At 43.3% G+C, this 10,564-nt stretch overlaps 1 protein-coding gene across 9 annotated transcripts in view; it reads right to left on the minus strand.

Moving 5' to 3' along the window:
• tacc2 (transforming, acidic coiled-coil containing protein 2) overlaps positions 1-10,564 on the minus strand; it is a 47,586-nt gene that overhangs the window by 30,878 nt on the left and 6,144 nt on the right. For all 9 annotated transcript variants that reach the window (XM_020603190.1, XM_020603229.1, XM_020603171.1 and 6 more), the window contains 3 exons: positions 9,510-9,754; positions 8,121-8,228; positions 676-6,507 (listed from right to left, as the gene is read on the minus strand). In XM_020603190.1, coding sequence (XP_020458846.1) covers positions 676-6,507; positions 8,121-8,228; positions 9,510-9,754 — 6,185 coding nt within the window. The remainder of the gene's footprint in view (positions 1-675; positions 6,508-8,120; positions 8,229-9,509; positions 9,755-10,564) is intronic.

The following is a 10,564-nucleotide window of genomic DNA, read 5'->3' on the forward strand; positions in this document are numbered from 1 at the left end:
GTGTGTGTGTGTGTGTGTGTGTGTGTGTGTGTGTGTGTGTGTGTGTGTGTGTGTAGAAGTACGTAGAAGTACTGTAGGTACGTGTGTGTGTTTTATTGTTGTTGCACTGTGCTGAGCAGTGTGTTCTGGGTGAGAAAAGGCTCATTCTTGTCCTGGGGATCAGGAACGATGTCACAGCTGATGTCATCTTTTGATTATAAAGGGCTACATTACTTCCATTAGATTTCAGTAGACACAGTCATCTGACCCGAGCTCAAGTCAAGACAAAATGCAGCTCTGTGTTTACTTCCTCATTCATATTCATTGTCACACTGCCCCCTTCACTGCAAACAAGCCCTGAACATGGTGTTACTGGAATGCCGTGCTGAAATAAACCTCAGAAATCTAGTAGTGCTGAACATTACCGATTTACAACGCATGCAAATATTAATATAAGTGAAGATACTCATCTACCCAATTCTTTATTCTTTAGTAGTGGTAGCATGCTAACATACTTTGTAAAATACATTGGGGGGGGTGTCACGATAGCCTCCACTGACCTTTTAAACACAAGCACGCCACTTATTTTCCATTTACATATTTTTTAGCAAAGTGGTCGCGTGTGCTCCTCTAATCTGCAGTAATTCTTAAGTCCGTCTGCTTGTAATAATTTCAAATGCATGCTCTTGTGTTTACCTTGAGGTCTCCACTGTGTTCACTTGTTCACTCTGGGAATGCGCTGCAGCTTCTTTTAAAGCTTTAATCCAGGTTGTATCTGGTTCTTGGGCTGTTAGTGCAGGAGCAGGATGCCCTGACACATCTGAAGCCCCTGTATTCACAGACTCTTGTTCAATAGCAGAGGTGTAGGCAGGGGTTGTTTCAAGTGGCTCCCCTTCACACTGGGAAGCAGCAGCAATGAGGTTTACCACAATATCTTCTAGGGGCTTTGACAGTAACACCTGTTCATGTAGCTTCTCTGACTGGGTGGGGGCTGCAAGAGGGGTCAACGCTAAATCTTCCGAGCACTTAGGAACACATGGAGCTGTGATAACATCAAAAGTTATTTTATCTGTTCGATCATTGTTATGTTCTGTTGCCTTAGAAAGACAAGTGCTGCCCTCAGAGTCACAAACAGTAGTCTGTGACATCCCACTGTCACAGAGATCCGGAACACTCCCAGCTGGATTTAGGACTCCCTGTTTTACCATTGCTTCAGTGTCTCTCTCTTTTATCTCATGTTGTCCCTTGCCCTGATTGGTAGCTTTCTCTTTGTCCAAAGCTGCTTTATCTTCCTTTGTGATCTCTTCTACATCGGGGCCTTTTATGGATGTTTGTATTACTGGGCTGCTGCTCTGTGTGGGTGAGGTTTTATTGGAGCTTTGGAGCTCAAAAGGCTCACACACTGTATTGTCAATTTCACACTCCTCAGTTTCATTACTGCTCCTTTTCACTGCCGTAGCAACACTGAGGGCCTTTTCCACAGCTTCTGGTTTCCCAACAGGATCTGGCAGAGTAGTGAATTTTTTTGTGGTCTGATGTTCCTGTGTTGCAGACTCCACATATACAGCAGCTGACTGACATTCACCACCCAGATCACTTCCAAACTCAGTGCCTGAGATTAAGTCTGTATCCGACCAAAGCTCTCCTAACCCAGGGATTTTAACCTCACTACCTTGTCTTGTTTCTCCTACATGAGAGCAAGCTGTTACTAGCCCTATGTTAGCTGAGGCGTTTCCCTCAGCAGCCCTTCCGCTCCCATTTAAATCATTTGCAATGTGAGGAGGTACATAAACCCGGTCAATCCCTAATACTGCATGTGCTCTGTCTCCCTCATCTTTTTCTAAACCCATCACTTGTTCATTTCTTTTGCTGTCATCACCTCTCAGCTCATTCCTACTTCCTGACTGACATGAACTCCCAGCAAAGCCGCTTCCTTTTTCTGCCACCCCTTTCAGCCCTGGAACAATGGCTGTGGTCTCTCTGACCTGGCTAAGAGTAATTTGCTCCCTCTCTAGCCCACTAGATCCCTGATGCTGCTGCTCTTGCTCCTGTTGCTTAGTGGACTGTAACTGGCCAAGCTCTGCAGTCAAAGCTGGTTCCATGTCCCTGTCAGAGCTGTGCTCCAGTGCTGCTGTCAGAGTTTGGATTTTAGATACAATACTACTGTTCCTTTCCTCTTCTTCTTTCATATCTCTTATAGGTAATGTAGACATTTGCACTTTATGTTTATCTGGTGGTTGTAGGTCTCCGTTTTCATCTACAGCTTTTTTATCTGGTCCTTTACTCTGTTGTGGTCTTGTGTCTGCCTTTCCTGTCTGCAGTTCACAACTGTCTTCTGTTTCCCTTTGATTATCCATTATTGCCTCTACATTGTGTTTCTTTTCTTCTTCAAAGGAAACCTGATGGCCCATGTTGTGTTTCTCTTTCAAATTGTCCTGTTTAATTTCATCATAAGCTTCAATAATAGGTGGGTCAGAGCTCAGTGGACAGCTAACATTTATGAGGTCTTCCCTAATGGATGCTTCCCAAATAACAGATTTAATGTCAATAGAGTCTGGCTCACTTTGAGATAAAGGAACTACATTAGCAGGCTCATCCATTGCCACTACATCCACTGTGCCAGGAGGCTGGGTTGGAAGAGGCACATTTTGCTCTTGTGAAAATAGAATATTTGCATGATTATTCATAGGTTTCTCAAGTTCGCTGACAAACTCCATAGCATCATTTCTATCTTCCAGTTTCAGGCAGGTCTCACTGGCTTTGAAACTGACATTGTTCTCCAGATCCTGTACTAAAGACATTTCCTTGCTCTTGGTGTCATCCACCTCTGCGGAGACTTTGCTCCTGCTGTCACCATAAGCAGTGTGCTTATCTGCCTGCTCAGGAAGCGAGATGCAGTCAGTAATAAACTCCAAGTGACTCAACATTGGGCCAGGAGGCTGCAGCACTAAAGTAGGATTACTGGGACATTGCTCTATAATAGGAATTGACTGGTCAGAGGCTGTCACTTCTGAAGTCACTGATTCATCCATTGTCAGATCAGCAGAGTGAACTGTAGCCTTAGGCTCCTCACTAGCTTTCATCGGATCTGCGGTAACGGGTCCACAAGCAGATGTTTGATCTAATTGGATGAGAGGCTGATAACTGGGGTCACTAGGCTGTACCTGAAGAGAGGCTGCGCAGGCCACGGTCACAGTATCTGGTTGTGAATTGGAGTCAGGGTCACTAGAGAGATGTCCAACAGGCAATTCAGTGGATACATCACTTAAAGGCTTGCAGGTATAATTAGCTGGAAGCACAGAATGTGAGGAAAGAGGTTTCTGGTTACCTTCTTTTTCTTCAACAGTGGCAGCAGTATCACTTAATAAAAGTGGCTTCTGAGCCTGGCCAGTTTTGACTGAGCATTTAGACTCAGCATGCAACTTATCTAGCTCTGTATCCTTTGGCAAACATTGATTTATAGGGCCCTTCTCTGTATCTGCTTCTTCTTGCTTTGTCGCCTTTTCTGACACCTGCTCAGCTGTTAGATGATCAGGCTCAGGAGTGGCACTTCCTGCTGTTTGTAAAATTTCAAAACATTCTTTATTACCAGTTTGATTCTTCTCTGTGGGACACGGAAGCTCTTTCATGCAGGTCTCAGACACCGACTCTAAATCCGAAGCGCTTGTCACCAAGTTGTTGTTTGCTGACTGATCTCTGGCAACGTTCTCCTTGGTGTCTTTAGTCTCCACATTGCCTTCATCCAACACAACATCTTTCTGTGTCTTTGGAAAGTCAGCTGAGCTCTGTATTGCTGGTTCATCCTTTGTAGGAGCTGCATTTGTAGGGATTTCTGGCCTCTTCAAGGTGAGGAATTCTGGAAAGATGTAACTGGCCTCAACGACAGGATTATACAAACTCTCATGTATGGTTAGTGGAGGCAAAGAGGCGTTATCCATAGCCGACATTGACTTGTTCCTGAGATCCACAGAGGAACCGGCCTCTTGTTTCACGTTGTCCGCAAAGTGAACCCTGTTGCCTTCACTGCGTTCACATACATACACGCCTACTCCAGACATAGCAGAGCTACTGCTATTGCTCTCGGTCAGAGCTTGAACTTGGAATTCAGTTGCACTTTCGGCTGTCCTGGCTTCTGATGAGCTACTTTCGGGCTGGATCTGTTGATTGTTGCTTGCTTGTTGCTCAGCTGGGATTTGTTGTGAAGCAGTCAAAGGCTGCGGTGAGATTAAAGACAGGAAGACTTGGTCGTTGTTTCTGTCTGCTTCTGCAATAGATGACTCCTCACAAGTGTGTCCCAAAGACAGCGCTTCCTCTGAAATCAAATTCTGTTTGAGATCAGACCTTACCCCTCCGTTTGTGTCGCTGGAGCCCTGCTCAGGGTGTGTGGGGAGAGGTGAAATTACTGTGCGATGCTGCTCCTGGTAGAAGTAAGAGAGATGGTCCTGTTCAGTGCAGATGCTCTGAGTGATGGTAGAATTCAGCTCACTCCAGCTCTGTGACTTTAGCTGTGACTCTGCAACATCGGTGGGCGGACACGTCTCTGTCTCAGCTGATGACACTCCACTAGTGGAGCCTTCTGGCTGGCTGAGTGAACCGTGCTCTCTAGCTAGCCTTCCTTTCTCTCCCACCTCCTCCCCCGCCCGCTCCAATCCCGCAGCACTGTGATTCTGACAATCAGGACCAATGAGTAGCCCAAGGGGAGAAGTATTGATACAGGCTTCTGATGGGAGTGGCTCCTTTTCTCCGTCTCCCTCCTCAGCTGGTGAGAGCTCTGTGTCTGGTCTGCAAATGGCTGTTTCTCTCTGTCCCTTCATTTCAGTCTCAGCCGAGTTGTGTGGCATTTTGCTGCTGCAGCTTTCTTCGAATGCTGCCTGTCCTTCTGTGGCTGAGGAAGCAAGTGGACAGATTAATGAGAACTGAGGAAGGCTGTCCAGGAGTCCTCCCCTCTCGCTGTCTGCAGAGCCGAGGCACTTGTCTGTTCCTCCCAAATCGTTTTCTCCTACTGCTTTCTCACTCTCTGCGATTCCTACAATAGCTACTCTCTCCAGTGAATCATGCCTCACGCTTCCTCCCTCTCTCCTGCTTTTTATCACTTCTGGCATAGTGGGTGTTGTCAGCGGCAACGCAGCAACCACCATTAAAGGCTCTTTAAGGGCACTCTCCATGCAACTCTCTCCCACACCAGTTTGGCTGTTGGTGAGTGGGCTCAGATTCTCCTGTGTGAGTATCGCTGCTTCTGTGGAAACTATAGCCTCCTGTGTTTGCGCATCTGATCTCTTATCAATGGAAGCAGCTGGATTGATAACTGTAGTTTGGACAAATGCCGGGGGCGTATTTTGGTTTCCAGTGACACCTTCAGTTGCCTGTTGCTTCCACTGTGGGCTTTCATCTGAGCTGTGATTCATACCATATGGGGCTGACTGATGACACCTTTGTAAAAGACTTTGGTTGGCTGCAGATGAATAGGCAGAGTCAGTAAGATGATCCTGCACACTGTGAGAGAATGACAATGGAGGACTGGAGGTGGGCTTTCCCCTGGGACTCAGCCGCTCCTTGTAATCACACCCAATATCACGCTGTTTCCCACAAATTACAACCTGAGTGTCTGCTTCTGACACAGATTCAGCATTTGCCTGTACATCATTTTCAGACTGTACTACTGCCTTTGCTTCCTGTTTGTCTTTCTGTTCAGTCTCTGTGCTCTTCTCCACTTGTTTCTTTTTTTCTCTGTCCTTTGCCTCTTTGTCCTGCCCAGCATGCCTGCCACAGGCTGAATCCATCTGTTTGTCCGTTTTTGACTCTGACTGAAGCTCCTCTGTGCATGTTCCTGTCTGTGCTTCTGACTGCAGCTCTGTTAATGCATCTTTATCCTTAAAATTAAGATTAAAACACTCCAGTGTTTCATTTTCCTCAATGTTTGCATTAGAAACATCATATTCCCCTCTTAGATCCTCTCTCTGCTCACTGACAGCACAGTTTGGGCTTTCTTCATATGAATCTGTATTTGTTGCCGTTTCTAACTGTGTATGTGTGGGTGTTTCTTTCTGTTCTGGTTCTTTTCTTGGCTTAATCTCTGGACATTCATCCAGCCTCTGTGTTGCATTTATTTCACTCCCCTCTACTACACTATCCTCAGTACCCAGTATGTAATTTCTGAAACTAAACTGAACTGTATCCTTCTGCCTGTTTGCTGCCTCACTGTTTCTCTGTGTAGTCTTGTTTCCATGGCCCCCGTTGCTATGTCCTGGCTGGACAGTGATTGGAAGCAGTGACGATGACTCATTGGACTTGTTAACCATCCCTTTTCCAGTTTTCGTTCCTACATCATTAACTGTCTCAGGTATATTACTAGGGGCCTTCACAGGATTAAATATGCCCATTGAGACCATTTGCTCTTCACATTCCTGGAAGACCTCTTGGAGCTCCCGGTCTTGGAGCACTGATGGGGGAGGGGTCAGAGGTCGTACAACCAGAAAAGGCGTGGCAGTAGGTTGGGCTTCTGTGAGAACTGGGTCACTGTCATGAGGCCTGAGATGAGGGTAGGGTGACAGAGTTAAGAGTCTGCAGGATTGGCATGCAGACAGCTGGTCAATCCATAATGCCACAGAACGCTGCTACTGGCAGAGCAGAAGCCCATGCTCAAGACACCACACTTTACGCTATGCAGACACCACACACGACACATGCCTTCAAATAAAAATATGCCTGATCTTCTAACTGAACTATGTAAATTAGGCCTTACATTCTTCATGCTAACTTGAGTATAAACCTAGTACTGTCAGCATGAACGTGACAACACAGATACTAAGCATTGCAGCATCCTTTACATACTGTACAATAGTAACCACTATAAAAAGCTTTTATTCCAGTTAGGCTCTTGTGTACTGTGATCATACTGAGTAGTACTATACATTATTTTTATTTAAAAGATATTACTAAGCTGTAACTGTTATGTCGCTACTTTCAGCCTTATTATTATTATTCCCTTAAGAAAAAAAATTGATGACAATAAATTACATAAACAGATAAACCTATCAGAGCAGTGACTCTGTAAAACATTCCCTAGGGTACACGGTCAGCATTATGATATTAGAGCATGTAGAATAATGCCTGTAACAGGCTGGCTTTGTGCTATTCAGTTGTATTTGCTGAGTCACTGCTAAGCCATTAACAGGACAATGGTGTAGATAGTCCTCATCTTTAAGCCCCATAAACTGTATAAATCCACTATAGTTATTTAGATATAAAATTATATGCACTCCTATTCAAGTCACCAGCTGATGTGTAGAAATCTGTTTTTGTAAAACATGTAACAATGTCTATAACGAGACTCAGTATTCACGCCTAGATTTAAATAGGTAAAGTGAGAAATTACATAACTTTTTAAGCATCATTGTGAGTGATTGGTTAATACAGTCTCATGTGATTAGCTCTGTCACAACCTGTGCCCTAACAACATGTTACTCACCCACCCTACCGACCAGCCGCTCAAGCGTGTGTCATAGTCAATTGGCACGTCCTACTAAAGGGTGGAACAGCAAAACAGATTTAACTTATGCAGCTGTCAAGTTCTGCTGTGCAACAAGCTGCTGCCTGCCATTTAAAACCAGGTGTTTCTGCAGTATTATATGTTAAGCCTGTGTTTGTCCTCTTACTCTGCAGTGTTTGGCTTTAAAAGCAGGAATATAGGTTTTATTTCATCTCAGACAGAGATATTTAACTTATTCAGGGAAAATTTTCACACTGCTTGTTTAAATTCACACTTTTACATATTCGTATAAAGCCATAATAGCTGTACTGTCAGAACACATTTAGGACTTAGATAAATTAGTGCAATTAAAGTCATTGATAAGACAAAAGCAGAACGCTAGGCAACACTTGAAGCAGAGCATGAAGTCAGTCAGATAATTCACCCAAGCATGAAACAAAACAAACATCCACACCTCAAACCATGTCTACTTATACAGCCCACACCCAAACCACAATATGAGACTCAAGTGCGAGTTAAAAATAGTCATCCTTTTATGTTTCCGTTCCACTCCATGCTCCCTGGTTTTACTCTTTATCAAGCTCTCTACTGCTGACGACACTCCCACAGCAGATGCCCCGTTCTCCCCCTTCATGCTAAGTCTATGTGGTACCATGTATCGAGGACCACCAGAGGTCGACTAACGTCCGTGTGATGCTGCAGGCCCGCCAGCAGAGGGTTCATCTGCTCACATTTCCTTTCACCTGAGCTAGTCTGAGCTCTGCAAACACAAGCCCACACCATATACAGACACATGGACACACATTTATAAATGCAACAAATCAGTATCAGATTAATTTTCACCTTGACTGATTTATTGGCACAGATCTACTACATAGATCTACTACAAGCAGATCTACAGACAGCTAATTTAATACTGTATACAATACTTTATTACACAGTAATGCTTTAACTAATGTCCCATCAAGGTTGGTGTACTCTATCTCATTATTACACAATTTTCTATCTTGAAAAATAACCAAGTTTGTAATATAAACATTAAGTATAATAGAATGTTTTAAAGAATACTACAGTGTTTGCACACAGTTGATCAAAGTTAAGCTACACCAGTTGAAACACAAGCTACAGTCATACTGTATGTCTCTGTGTTATTTTCTACAGCTTATTGGTGACCTGTTCAGGGACATTCTGTGTCTTACCCAGTGCATGCTGGGATAAGCTCCAGTCCTCTCATGGGCCTCAACAGGAACGAAAAGGTGTAGATAATAAATATATTGATTGTTTGTGAATTGAAACATTGGGCATATTTTTTATTCTGCAATTCAAAACCCCTGGGTTCAAATCTTTAGTTTTTCTGACATTTTACAAAACAGACAATTTCTGAGGAAAACCTTATTATTGTTCGGTATTAAGCATTTAACACTCTATAAAGTTAGCTGATCTGCTTCATGAAGACTGGGTGGGTGTGGATTGATTGACAGTGGTATCAGCATAAAAAAACATCTCAATTTAATCCAAATATTGCTTAATTCTGATTGATGCACAGAAGTTTGCATCACCTACTGAGTTCTACCCACTTTAAAGTAATCAGAAAAGCAAAGGACAAAATGTAAATATAGATATCCTTTATGTGAAGTATCCAGAACTGTTCTGATTGTGGCAGAAAACTGGTGTAGGTACATGAAGAACCCCAGAAAATAATTGAAAAAATAGGTTTTCAAGGCCTTTGAAACTAGTTATGCAACACAGTGACACCAAATTTATTGTGCATCTTATGCAGAGAATCCTACACGCTGGTTTTACTTGACCCACCATTTTTTAAATGAAGTAGACAAGAAATTCTATCAACTGTATCAATCACATGTTCTCAGAACTGTAACAGCCACCAAAAGCCAAACAATAACTTGTCTCTCTTCCTCATGTGATATCAAGTCACAGTTTTATCTTAACATTATGAGAAAAAGTGTAGTAATTATTATCTGCACTATTGTGTATGCATGTGTGCACATGTGTGCGCACCTTTGTGTAGCCCTGAGCTTACCCTAGTGAGGATTCCCAGATGTTGAACTCACTGCTGAAGTCTAGACTGGGCAGCAGGTCATGAGGAAACTCAAGCTCCTCTTTGTCATCTTGGTCTCCAGTTGCACCTGTGCTCTCCTCCACTCCGGTGATGACTGGGACGTCTGGAAGCACTGGTTGAAACAGCGGAGTCTGCTGGCTAGTTGTGGGTTGGGTCAGCAGTGATTTGTCAGCACTCTGGGTCAGATTCTTAGTGGAAGCTTCAGCCTGTGGGACAGTGAAACATAATCATTGTGAGCCATATGCTGGAGTCTCTGTTGTACTATACATGATAGAGCATGTACAAGCTCTGAGCAAACATGGAAACAACTATAGATTTAAAGCTCAAAGCCGAGAGTCACAGGTAAATGACTCCACCCATGTCTTAAATTTCTAAGTGAAGTATTGTTCTTATAGTAAATCATAGGTCATCCCTTCCACCCAAAACCTAATCTTTGTCTCTCCACTTGCTTGCCATATACTATTACTGAGACTAAAGCATCATAGCCTAGAATTTATGCCAGGTTCACTGCACCAACCTAATCTCTGCAGCTTTGTTTGCACATAACTACTATTCTGAAAGGAAAAATCAACTGATTAAATCAGCTGTCTGGTGTTTTCCACCTTAGAAACATCTCACAAATTAGTCTGTTGTGTTTTTTTTTTCCCAGAGTGTCAAAACATTTTAAATCAGTGAGTAAGAATAATCATTAAAGACAAACCAGTCCAGTCCTACTGGACTGTGACAAGCATAACCAGACACGTGGTTTTGGCATTCTCTAGAGGAGATACTTTAGATGACATTTTCAGTCTTTCATTCTTTCCTTTATCTTGAGTAAATACAGTAATTAAGATGTCACTTGATCTCAGCCAGTCACTTTCCCAGACAGCCTGAAAAGATTGCACTCAGAATGTGACCTAATCCGGTTTAAAACTAAATTGTTTATTCTGTTTTGTCTGACTGTGGATTATACAGTATATAGACAGAGTCCAGCCACACACCACAGCACTTAGCTGTGGCATCATGTTGCAGCAACA

This window comes from Monopterus albus, unplaced genomic scaffold (genome assembly GCF_001952655.1).
Source record: "Monopterus albus unplaced genomic scaffold, M_albus_1.0 scaffold3.1, whole genome shotgun sequence".
Lineage (NCBI taxonomy): Eukaryota > Metazoa > Chordata > Actinopteri > Synbranchiformes > Synbranchidae > Monopterus > Monopterus albus.